Genomic DNA, 11349 nt, shown 5'->3' with positions numbered 1-11349 from the left:
TTACGTCACTGATTATTTTCTATGCTGAGCAAATGAAGTTCTGCATTTCTGGGTTTTACTGACAGCTGGAAGCACAAGAAAGAAAGAGAGAACAGAGAAGCAAATCCTAAACTAGAAAGTTAGCAAAGTTACCAGAACCTAAAAAAAGGCTCCAGTTTTCTTCTTTTAATCTTTCCAAAAGATTTCTGAACATTTCAGATGTTTGCAGTTGTCAGGTGAGGTCTTGGTGATGCATAAGGAAATGGGTGGTTTTGTCATTGTCAAGAAATCCAATTAAATAAACAAAATTAACCACACCATTGTCTATTCATCATCAAACTGAAAAAAACTGAACTAATATTCCCTACACCTTTTTTCCTTAACTCATTTCAACTCAATTTCCTTTCCACGATTCTAAAATATTACACCACATAGACTCAATGAAATAATCACAACCTCTAATCTATTGATTCTTTTTTCTGGACATGAATTTTACTGGGGATTTTTTTTTTACCATTTTGCTAATCAAGATTTTCTGTCCTTACGGTCTTTTATATATTAATCCCTCTCTATATACACAAGCTTAATATTTTCCACTTTAAAGGTCAAAACATTTGGAGACTGGCATGTGCCAAAGACTCAAATTCAATATGTTGTTATTTGAATTATCATTGGCTTCTACATTGCTTTCTGAGGGATTTTGTCATTGTTGCTGCTGTTTAAATGAGTTTGGATTCCTCCATCAGCTCACACAGAATCACTGTGGATGTGGTGAAAGGTTGTGCTGCATGCCATGGCATGCCACCTATAAGGCATGAACCCTTTCTCGTGTGTTTTAGCTCTGTGGACACAAAATATCACATTGCATCATACAAAAATATCTGCATTAAAATGATATTTAATCTACATTTTGTATCATTGTTGATGTCTTGGTTTTTTGGGTTTTTTTTTTAATGTAACTGGTTGTTGTAACACAGTTTCTCAGACTTCTGGGATAAATAAAGACTTTTATATTCATAACATGGATCGGGTGAGGATATAAGAACTATGCTAAATTTAAGCATTACAAAATACCTCAATTTAGGAAAAGATTAAGGTTTAAGTTAGATTTGGAACAGCTCTGATTTTGTATCCCTGTTTATGGTTGCCATGGTGATGCATTTTGCCTGGAATAACTACCTGCTGCATTACTCATAATGTTGTGCTTACTGTTTTGCCCTCAGACCAAGCTCTTCGTTTTTCAGTGTAATTTAAATTACAAGCAATGTGATCAGTTTAGTTACTTTTTTAAATAAACAAACTGACATTGTATTGTCTGTGTTACTTTTTATTTTGCTACTTGCTAATGAAGTGTATTTAAACCTACAGCTGTGTTAGTCCACATTATGGTCAGCTAGCGTGATGGCAGACAGGACGGCCTTCACATTTTGGAAGTATTTGTATTATTTAGTTCCGGGGTGATAGTCTGTCACATTCTGCTTTACATTCTGTAACCTAAATAAAGCTGCTGCTGCTGCTGGTGAGGTCCATGGTGGAAGAGACTCTGAGGAAACTGAACCTGCTGCTGGTTATGGGGTGAAGTAGGTTTTACTATGAAAGGAAGTCATGACAATGAGAGGTAAGCGCACAGTAGGTTCAAATCATATAAAAAGTATTTGATGATAAATAAAGTATTTGTAATCTCATCATCTCATCAAGCTAAATACAAAGAGATGTTTATTTCGGTATAAAGTATTGTTTTAGTTTCACCCAGTTTCGGGATACTTAGGCACCAGACATACATACTTGAGATTTGGTTCAAACTGCTCACAAAGTTAATGCCAAATGAAACATTTTAACCCATGGTCCTAAAAACTGACTCTTGGGGTCCTGACCAAGCGTGACTGATTCTTTACAAAGGTCACCTAATCATGAATGTTATTCGTTTGTGAACCACCACAGTGAAACTGGTATAAAAAGTGGGATTATGAAAGTACAAGATTCTGAAACGTTTCTGACTCATGACAGAATCTGAAGAACAGATTTGAGCAATTCAACCAAATGTACACACAAACAGAAGTTAGAGGTCTGCTGAGATACAAAAGTTTACCAAAAGAAGAAGTGCGAACAACAGAACATGTTTCACTTCCCTCACCACCTTAGGAGGGGCTCACATGAAATATTCCTGTTTGATAAATTAGACAGCTAAAGGGTGATGGGCAGTAAAAGCTGTTTGTGCATGGGCAGAAATAAAATTTAAAAAAAAGAGGCAAGGCAAGGCAAGTTTATTTATATACCACAATTCAACAACAAGGTGATTCAAAGTGCTTTACAGAGACATTAAAGAACAAAAACAAATAAAAAGCATGATTTAAAATTGATTAAAAAAACAGTAGGTAAAATCAGAACAGTAGATAAAATCAGTAGTTAAAATGTTAGTTTTGAAATTTAAGCTTAACAGTGTGGATTTGGTGTTTTATTCAAATGCAGCTGAGAATAGGTGAGTCTTCAACCTGGATTTAAATAAACTGAGTGTTTCAGCTGATCTGAGGCTTTCTGGGAGTTCGTTCCAGATATAAGGAGCATAAAAGCTGAATGCAGCTTCTCCGTGTCTGGTTCTGACTCTGGGAACTGAGAAAAAACCGGATCCAGGTGACCTGAGGGATCTGGAAGGTTCATACTGGGTCAGGAGGTCACTGATGTATTTTGGTCCTAAACCATTCAGAGCTTTATAGACCAGCATCAGAACTTTAAAGTCTATCCTCTGACGGACAGGCAGCCAGTGTAAGGACCTCAGAGCTGGACTGATGTGGTCCACTTTTTTGGTCTTAGTGAGGACTCGAGCAGCAGAGTTCTGAATGAGCTGTAGTTGCCTGAGTGAAATATAGGTAGACCTGTAAAGATGCTGTTACAGTAATCAAGCCTACTAAAGATGAATGCATGGACTAGTTTTTCCAGGTCCTGTTGAGACATCAGATCTTTTATCCTTGATATATTCTTGAGGTGACAGGAAGCTGACTTTGTTATTGTCTTAATGTGTTTTTCTAAGTTTAGGTCTGCATCCATCACTACACCCAAATTTCTCGTCTGGTTTGTGGTTTTTAGGTGTATAGATTGAAGTTCTCTGGTGACCTGTAATCGTTTTTCTTTGGCACCAAAGACTATTACCTCAGTTTTGTTTTTGTTTAGCTGGAGAAAAAGAGAGAGAGAGAGCGAGAGAGAGAGAGAGAGAGAGAGAGAGAGAGAGAGAGAGAGAGAGAGAGATAGGAGGAGTTTCATCTCTACACAGAGAGTTCAGACTCAGGGGGTAAAATTTTAGCATCACTCCATCTCATCACTTGCACCTGGATAGGACAAATCACACCACTCATTTTGGGGAATTTGATGTGGTGTGATTTGTCCTTACATTGACCTCTATTAAAACACTGACGATGTTTAATATGAGCAGCCATATTAACAGTATACACATATATGAATATATATACTGTAATGTTCACATATGTTCTCAAGAACGGGACGCTTTGATCTCAGTTTGTCTGTTTACTCAGTAACACAGGCAAATGGGCCGTTAACTCCGGGGAGAGTGCTCCGGTACAACCCACTCTCTTCAGCCCGGACAGTCACAACAACAACAGTGTGCAGAGATAGCCAACCTGTCACTGTAAAATAACCTTTAACCATCGTTAGAATATTTTTTTTTAAAATAGGCTACCCCAAAGATTTAATTTTTTATGTTTTTCATTGAAAACTTTGCAGCCAGTCACAAAATCTATTCCATACATTTTGGACTTTTAACTGTATTTTCACAAGTTTTACAGTTTTTCCAGGCACTCCACTGAGTCTTCCACTACTGCAACAAAGCATAAAACACTGTTATCTAAAACTACAACTGTTTTACAGCAGTGGATTTTTGAAACTATTCCTGAATGTTCTTGAGATGACCTGCAGACGACATCTTCTTCAGTGAGAAATAATGGGCTTGGTGCTGACTGATATATTACAATCTATATCTGTGAGTACTGGAATCCAAAGAGCATGTATTTGGAAAAAAAACAAAAACCTTTAAAAGCATCAATCTTTAACTCTAGCCTTGTCTGTTGCATTGCATGATGTACATTGTTTAGTAGTTAACCTAGCATGTGAAAGCTCTCTGGTTCAGTATCAGGAGGAGATACAAATCACTGGGAGGTTTGTATCTCAAACACGCTGTGGCGACCCCTCCCATTTGAAATAGGTTTTTTTGGGGCTCTCTAGCCTTGATCCTGAGGAGGTTTTATATCTTCTGTATTTTTACTTTACTGGATGCTAAAGATGAATACAATTTAATTTATCAAATTGTATGAAAGTACATTTCTCATTGATTTAATATCAGCAGACACAATCACAGTGAATAATAGCCTTCAATTTTATTTAGTCAGTGCTAATAATCAAAATTTACATGAGTCTGACATGAGTAGACACAAAATTACCTGCTTACATGTTCACATGAAATTGTGTTCTTTAGATGATAATGCATGTTAATGCTGTGATGCTGCTTTTAAAACAACAACTGAAATATGAGATTTTTAGATATTAAACTGACAAAGTGATGCAGTCTGGTGTTTGAGCACAGACTCCATTGTGAAGTTAAATTTCTGAGCGTACAGCTGAACTCTATGCTGGACTTGGGAAGAGCAGGAAGCCGTTGAAGATGATCTTTTTTTCCTGGTTCTCCCTGGTATCAGTAGGTCCCTGGTTTTCCCTAAAGGACTCAAGCCAGACCTTCTGTCCAACTGCGAGCTGTAAAACCACACCACCTGACAGCACCTGAAAGGCAACACAGCCGATCAAGTCGAGGCTTCGTGACAAAATGCTGCAGTTAGTGTAAAGAATAACCCAAGGCAATATACAGGGATATTATTAGAGGAGGATTTCTTTTAGACAAACAGATATTTGTGTGGTTGTTTGATCAAATGTTTTCCCTCCATGTTTCTCACTGGACCTGAAACCAACCTGCTCAGATTGCCTGTTTGACCTGTTATTATCACAGAATCCCAGGGTTCTTCTTGGTCCATCATAGACTATTTGCAGGCACATGCTGACCTAAAAACACACAACACACAAATGTTGGGAAGAAATATGGATAAGCTTATAAAGCTTTCACTGCATTTAACACACAATGTGCCTGTCAAGATGATAGCATAAGCCACACTAATGTGCACAATATGTATGATTTATTTTACAGTGGAACAGACAGGAGCAAGTTACCTTGGCCACAGAGTGGAAGTTGAAGTAATAGGTACCCTGTACTCTGCAGGTGAAGACACCTGTGCGTGTGTCAAGATCACCATTTGTGTTGACCACAACTTTTTGGTAGGTTATTTTCTGATACACAAACACACACACAAAGAGGAAAACAATAACCTTGTAACTAAAAACTGTAAGAGAAAAACGAGAGGCTGTTGTTTATGAAGCAGTATTAGGGCCGCATTAAAAAAAGAAAAAAATATTGATTATTTGATTTCAAAGTCAAAATTTTGAGATTGAGGTCAAAAAGTGGCAGTTGTTTGGCTTCAAACGAAAAAAATGTAATCGTCACATTTGGACCTTGTTCTTAAAAGAGTATTTTGTGTCAGGACTCTGTGTCCACACAAACTGTGACTTGATAAAACTGAAAATATCTGCATGGGTAAATATTGCTGAAGGGAGGTGACAAACTCGTGTGTGTGACATTAAGAGGGACTCATGTCCAGATATTAAGACTAAGAATATGAGAAATGAAACATCTGAGGGAGTGAAAGGTGTGATGGGCATCAGACTGAACCTGGTTGAAGGCAGGATAATTTCTGTCGGTTCTGATCACTGAGAAGGCCGAACGGGACTCCTGCTGAGAGGTGTGTCTTGCTAAGAGAACACACACACACACATACACACAAGTATGAATGATGCGTTTAATGTGTAATTTATAAGGTAGAACTCATGGCTATGTTATGAGACTGGACACTCAATGCTGGTGGTCACTCGATATTCTGATGTTACACTATGTGTGCTTATGAGTAACATGTGAATGTCACAAATTATGCACAAGATGCTGGATAACTGTTTGACTACATATGCTAGCTTAAACGTACCAGTAAAGAAAAAAAACTCTCATTTCCACGTTGCCTTGCTTTATTATCCATTGTGTAACTTATTGTGTACTCAATATGAGTTCAGCATTATGTTTGCTGTGTTTTAAAAGATATACTCTGTATGTTAGCATATGGCGAGGTCAGAAATGATCTCTTCGTTACCTTGGGACAACCTGCCGTCTGGGCCAGGAGGACCTGGGGGGCCATCCTCACCCTCTTTCCCCAAATCTCCGCGGAAACCTTTTGGGCCCTGGGGTCCTTGCGTGCCCCGATTTCCCGACTCTCCTTTCTGCCTCAGTAGGCTGGCTGTATCCACTGGACCTTGAATCATCACAGCTACAAATAGAAAATGAATTATTCCACATCAGTCTTTGAGTTTTATACCAGTTGAGGGGTGACAAAAGCACCTGTGAAGACTTTGTTTCTTATTTATACATCCAGCAATTACAGAGTAACAATGTCACTCATTATCAGTGGAGCACGTCTGACTCTTTAGTGTAGTGGTTCTGTAACACACGGAGCATCAAACTGTAAACTAAAATTTCAAAGCACACCAGTAAATAGAAAAACACTGCAAAAGCACACAAAACAGAACGATGTTGAATAAAAACACAACAGTAGAGAGACAATAAAGTAAAGGAAGAGCTGCAAAAGTGACAGAAACTGAAACATGTGAAGATTTGCACTGAGGTGAGCTGAAAAGAAGCGGAGGACTAACAGTGAGAGAAAGAACGATAAAGTAGAATGTGTTCTAAAAGAATAACATAATAATGCAGATAAATGATTGTTATAATTCTAATTCTGTCGTTTTTATTCAGCTTCTGTTGTTTTTATTCAACTTATGTTGTTTATTTTTTTCAACTTCTGTATTGACAGTTAAGATAAAATAAGTACATAAACCAAGTGCGGTAAGCAGGTTAATGTTTGTGCATTTAGCAGGGTGTTACCTGGCTCTCCTTTCTCTCCCTTCATTCCAAGCAACCCATTTCTGCCCGGAGCGCCGTTCACTCCTCGCTCACCATCAGCTCCTTTGCAGCTCACTTGACATTGGACAGCCTCCAGAAGTATGGCCACGCCCACCAAGACCGCTAGCCCATAATTACCACCCATGGTCCAAAACACTGGATTTAACATTTGATTGCAAAGATGAATCTGGTCAAAGTCAAGAGTTACAAATAAGAAACTATGTAAGAAACAAAGTAAAGACATAAACATTCTGTCTTTTTCTATATTTATTCTGCTTCCTCAAGACACTTTATGTTTTGGACTCAGATTAGAAATGTTCACTTTTATTTCTGCAAATCCTGTAGAAACTTTATACAACAGCTATTTCCAAGCATATATTCATAAATTTCAATTGAAACAATTCAATAAACTAGAATAGAATAGAGGATAAAATGACACATCACATTGTTGTATTGTTTAAGACTAAACCGTTAATAATAATAACTGTTCATAATCCTTCGGTACATTTAATTTACTAGAAATAACAAAATTAGTGGCTGATGTAAGCTTTTAGTTTAAGGGAAAGCTGGTTTACAAACAGCTTAAATTGATTTTGTTCTTGTTCACATTAATTGTAGCTAATTTATCTTTGATTAACAATCTCAAGGACTTGAAAGTTGGTCCAGAGATGATCACACTGTGAACTTTATCTTTAAGTTATTTAACATTTCTATTATATACACTGCCCTGCTGTTGACAAACAAATATTTAACAATATTCCATGTTTTCTGTGTGTTGATGTGTTATTTTACTCACCTGTCGGGTTTTCTGATTGTTGGATCTTCAATGGAAGGACGGGATTTCCTTCTGTTGGTGAACAGACTTCTTATTAAACTGAAAAAATGAGTCAGTGGTTCATCCTGACACTTTCTGACATGCACACACACACACACACACACACACACACACACACACACACACACACACACACACACACACACACACACACACACTGTGCAAAATAAGGAAGGAAGTAAAACTCATGATCCGACAAGAACAGTGATTAAATAAAGGTTATAGTTTCAGTTCAGCATCACAAAGATCTTTTTGACTTGTCTGCACTGTGAGATGTACAAGTCTGTTTCAGTTAAATATAAACTGTGTCATTATAAACTTAAAGACAATCTGTTACACCTGATGCTAAAAAACAAGAAAATATGGTTCATGATATGTGGTTTATTGATCACAGTTTCAAAGGTAGATAGATAGATAGATAGATAGATAGATAGATAGATAGATAGATAGATAGATAGATAGATAGATAGATAGATAGATAGATAGATAGATAGATAGATAGATAGATAGATAGATAGATAGATAGATAGATAGATAGATAGAATTCAAAATCCTGCTCCTCACATAGAAGGTCTTAAATAATCAGGCCCGATCTTATCTTAATGACCTTGTAAGATTAGGCTTTAAAAGTATGTAGTTAGGGCTGGACCAGGTGGCTTTGAATCCTCCCTTAGTTATGCTGCAATAGCCATAGGCTGCACAGGATGCACTGTTTTTGCTTTTCAGTCACCTGTCTCACTCACTATGTGTTAATAGACCTCTCTGCATTCAAATGTACTTGTTATTAATCTCTGTCTCTCTTCCACAGCATGTCTTCAATCCTGTCTTCCTTCTCTAACCCCAACCGCTCGCAGCAGATGGCCCCGCCCCTCCCTGAGCCTGGTTCTGCCGGAGGTTTCTTCCTGTTAAAAGGGAGTTTTTCCTTTCCTATGTCGCCAAAGTGCTTGCTCATAGGGGGTCATATGACTGTTGGGTTTTCTCTGTATGTATTATTGTAGCATCTACCTTACAATATAAAGCGCCTTGAGGCAACTGATGTTGTGATTTGGCGCTTTATAAACAAAAATGAATTGAATTGAAAATGTGCTCAAATATGCAAATGAAAGGAAGTCATTAGTCTTCAGTATTTGTTTAAAGTATTTCTTATATTTTGAAAGGAAAAATGAAAATGTTTAAAAAGTAACTGAGTAAAGAAGGAAAATATGAAGAACAAAACACAAAAATTCCCAAACAAGATAAACGCTGATTGGATCTATAAAAAAAGTATTTAAAAAAACCCAGATGTGTGGTGCAAAAATAACCACAGAAAACATCAGAGACACTTTTAATGTTTATTCTTAAGCATTTTGAAAAAACTTTTTTCCACACACACACCTCGATTGTATAACTAATTGTATAACATTCAAAAAGTGCAAATCAAACACCATATATGTAAACTCCCTTTTCTATATATTTTTCTATGTACTTTTTTTTCTATATAATCGGGACTAGTAAAGCGCTATACAAATACAGGCCATTTACCATTTTTCCATTTCTCAGCCAATCACATAACAGCATGACAGCAAGTCAATGCACGTAAGCGTTTTATCATGTTGACACAGGTCAAGCCCACCTTCTGAAGTTCTAGTCAAGCATAAGAATAGGGGGGGGGGGGGGGGGGGAATGTGATTTAAGGCAGGCTGATGTCAGAAACTGCATATATGCTGGGAGTTTCCCACACAAACATTCCTGATATTTACAGAGAATGGTCCAAAAAAAGAGAAGATGTTCAGTGAGCAGGAGTAAAACTGCCTTGTTGACGTCAGATGTCAAAGGAGAATCGAGAGCAATTTGCATGATGCTGTCACGTTAATATGGACAAAACAAAGTATCAGTAAGATGTACCTATTTAAGTGTCTGTTGACTGTAATAAAATCTCAGTGACAACCAAGGCTTTAAATGAAAATGAAAAAGTCTACAGCCTCCCCATGTGGTCATTTTATGAAATGGCACCAGACAAGCAGGAAACAATGCACTTACTCTATTTAAATAAGTGTATTTAAGCCGACTTGGTTATATTGAGCTATTTTTCAGAACATGTATGATATGTAAAAACAAGCCAGTTATGTTAAAAGTTTAGTCTTTAATTCAGCAGTGTTGTGATTTCTATTTCAGTGTTACATCTCCACAAAGTGGTCTACGGGTGTGAGTGTGGGGACCAGTAACAAATGGGTCCGGGAATGGAATGAAAAGAAAAACAGACAGAGGTGTTCTATAAAAATATAGTTTTATTACGAACAATGTAGTTTTATTACAAATAACCTTAACTTAAAGAGCCGGCAACACCGTTTTACCAATAATGCCAATGAAACAAAGGAAGCAGTTGCAACAGCAAAAGGAAAAACTACCAAACAAATAAGGGAGGCACTTCCCACACTTCTTACTTAACTCCTCACCATGGGGAAACACTTCCAGGGACCGCAAGCCCATCTACTTACTACTCAAAGGAGCCTTTCTAAAACCTAGTAAAAAAAACCATGTAGCACCAGAGGGGTATTAAAAAAAAAAAAAAAAAACCACCTCCCTTGCAGGTCATCCCCAGCTTATATAGCCTCAGAGAGGTGATTGCTGACTGGGTCCTTGGTAAACAAGGCTAATAAAAAGCAGCTGTGTCCCGGGGAGAGAGAAGAGTGAGAGAGAGACAGAGGGGTGGTGCAAGAGAGGAGGAGAAAGAACACCACACCCACACAAGGACAGTTTCAGGAGGCCCTGCTAGGGCTGTAACATTCAGTTTATTAATTTGATCTCCTATAGCAGGGGTGTCGCACTCCAGGCCTCGAGGGCCGTTGTCCTGCAGGGTTTAGATCTCACCCTGGGTCAACACACCTGAATCAAATGATTAGTTCATTACCAGGCTTCTGGAGAAATTCAAGACATGCTGAGGAGGTCATTTAGCCATTTGAATCAGCTGTGTTGGATCAAGGACACATCTAAAACCTGCAGGACTCCGGCCCTCGAGGCCTGGAGATCGACTCCTGTGTCCTATAGGCTTATTGGTGCAGCCCTCCACAATGTTCTTGTCATGATCTGGGTGAGTCTGAGTAATTTTCCACAGCATTGGCTCTCCTCCCCTGGGTGGAGCCCTCCTCGCTCCTCACCTGTTGGCAATTACTTCAGCAGTATTTATGACCAGTGCTCACATTGAACCTTCGCCAGATTGTCTGCTTACCATAGTCAGTTCCCTGCCTCATATTTTTGTCTTGTGTTCCTCAGCGTGTTTCCACAGTGTGGAAGTCGAAGTAATCGGTACCCTGTACTCTGCAGGTGAAGATGCCTGTGCGTGTGTCAGGATGACCATTTGTGTTGACCACAGCTTTTTGGTAGGTTATTTTCTGATACACAAACACACACATACACAGAGGGAAACTATATACTTGTAATTCTTTTGACCAGTGGTTCTAAAACTTTTCACAATGAGTACCACCTCATAAAATAAAATATA

The 11349-nt window shown here is 38.1% G+C and overlaps 1 protein-coding gene across 1 annotated transcript; it reads right to left on the bottom strand.

The window, feature by feature from the left end:
- Positions 1-4334: 4334 nt before the first annotated feature.
- LOC146670242 (complement C1q tumor necrosis factor-related protein 4-like) lies at positions 4335-7896 on the bottom strand. The gene is made up of 7 exons (XM_085407986.1): positions 7830-7896; positions 7016-7220; positions 6231-6404; positions 5762-5841; positions 5206-5322; positions 4951-5040; positions 4335-4764 (listed from the first exon to the last, which is right to left on the bottom strand). The coding sequence occupies exons 2-7, from the start codon at positions 7200-7202 to the stop codon at positions 4612-4614; spliced, it is 801 nt and encodes a 266-aa protein (XP_085264112.1). The 5' UTR covers positions 7203-7220; positions 7830-7896; the 3' UTR covers positions 4335-4611.
- Between the last annotated feature and the right edge of the window lie 3453 nt (positions 7897-11349).

This window comes from Rhamphochromis longiceps, linkage group LG5, assembly GCF_057381845.1.
Source record: "Rhamphochromis longiceps isolate RC_006_pf linkage group LG5, R_longiceps_female_GT1.1, whole genome shotgun sequence".
Taxonomy (NCBI): domain Eukaryota; kingdom Metazoa; phylum Chordata; class Actinopteri; order Cichliformes; family Cichlidae; genus Rhamphochromis; species Rhamphochromis longiceps.
The sequence above is the reverse complement of the archived record's forward strand: the minus strand, read 5'-3'. Positions and strand labels throughout refer to the sequence as shown.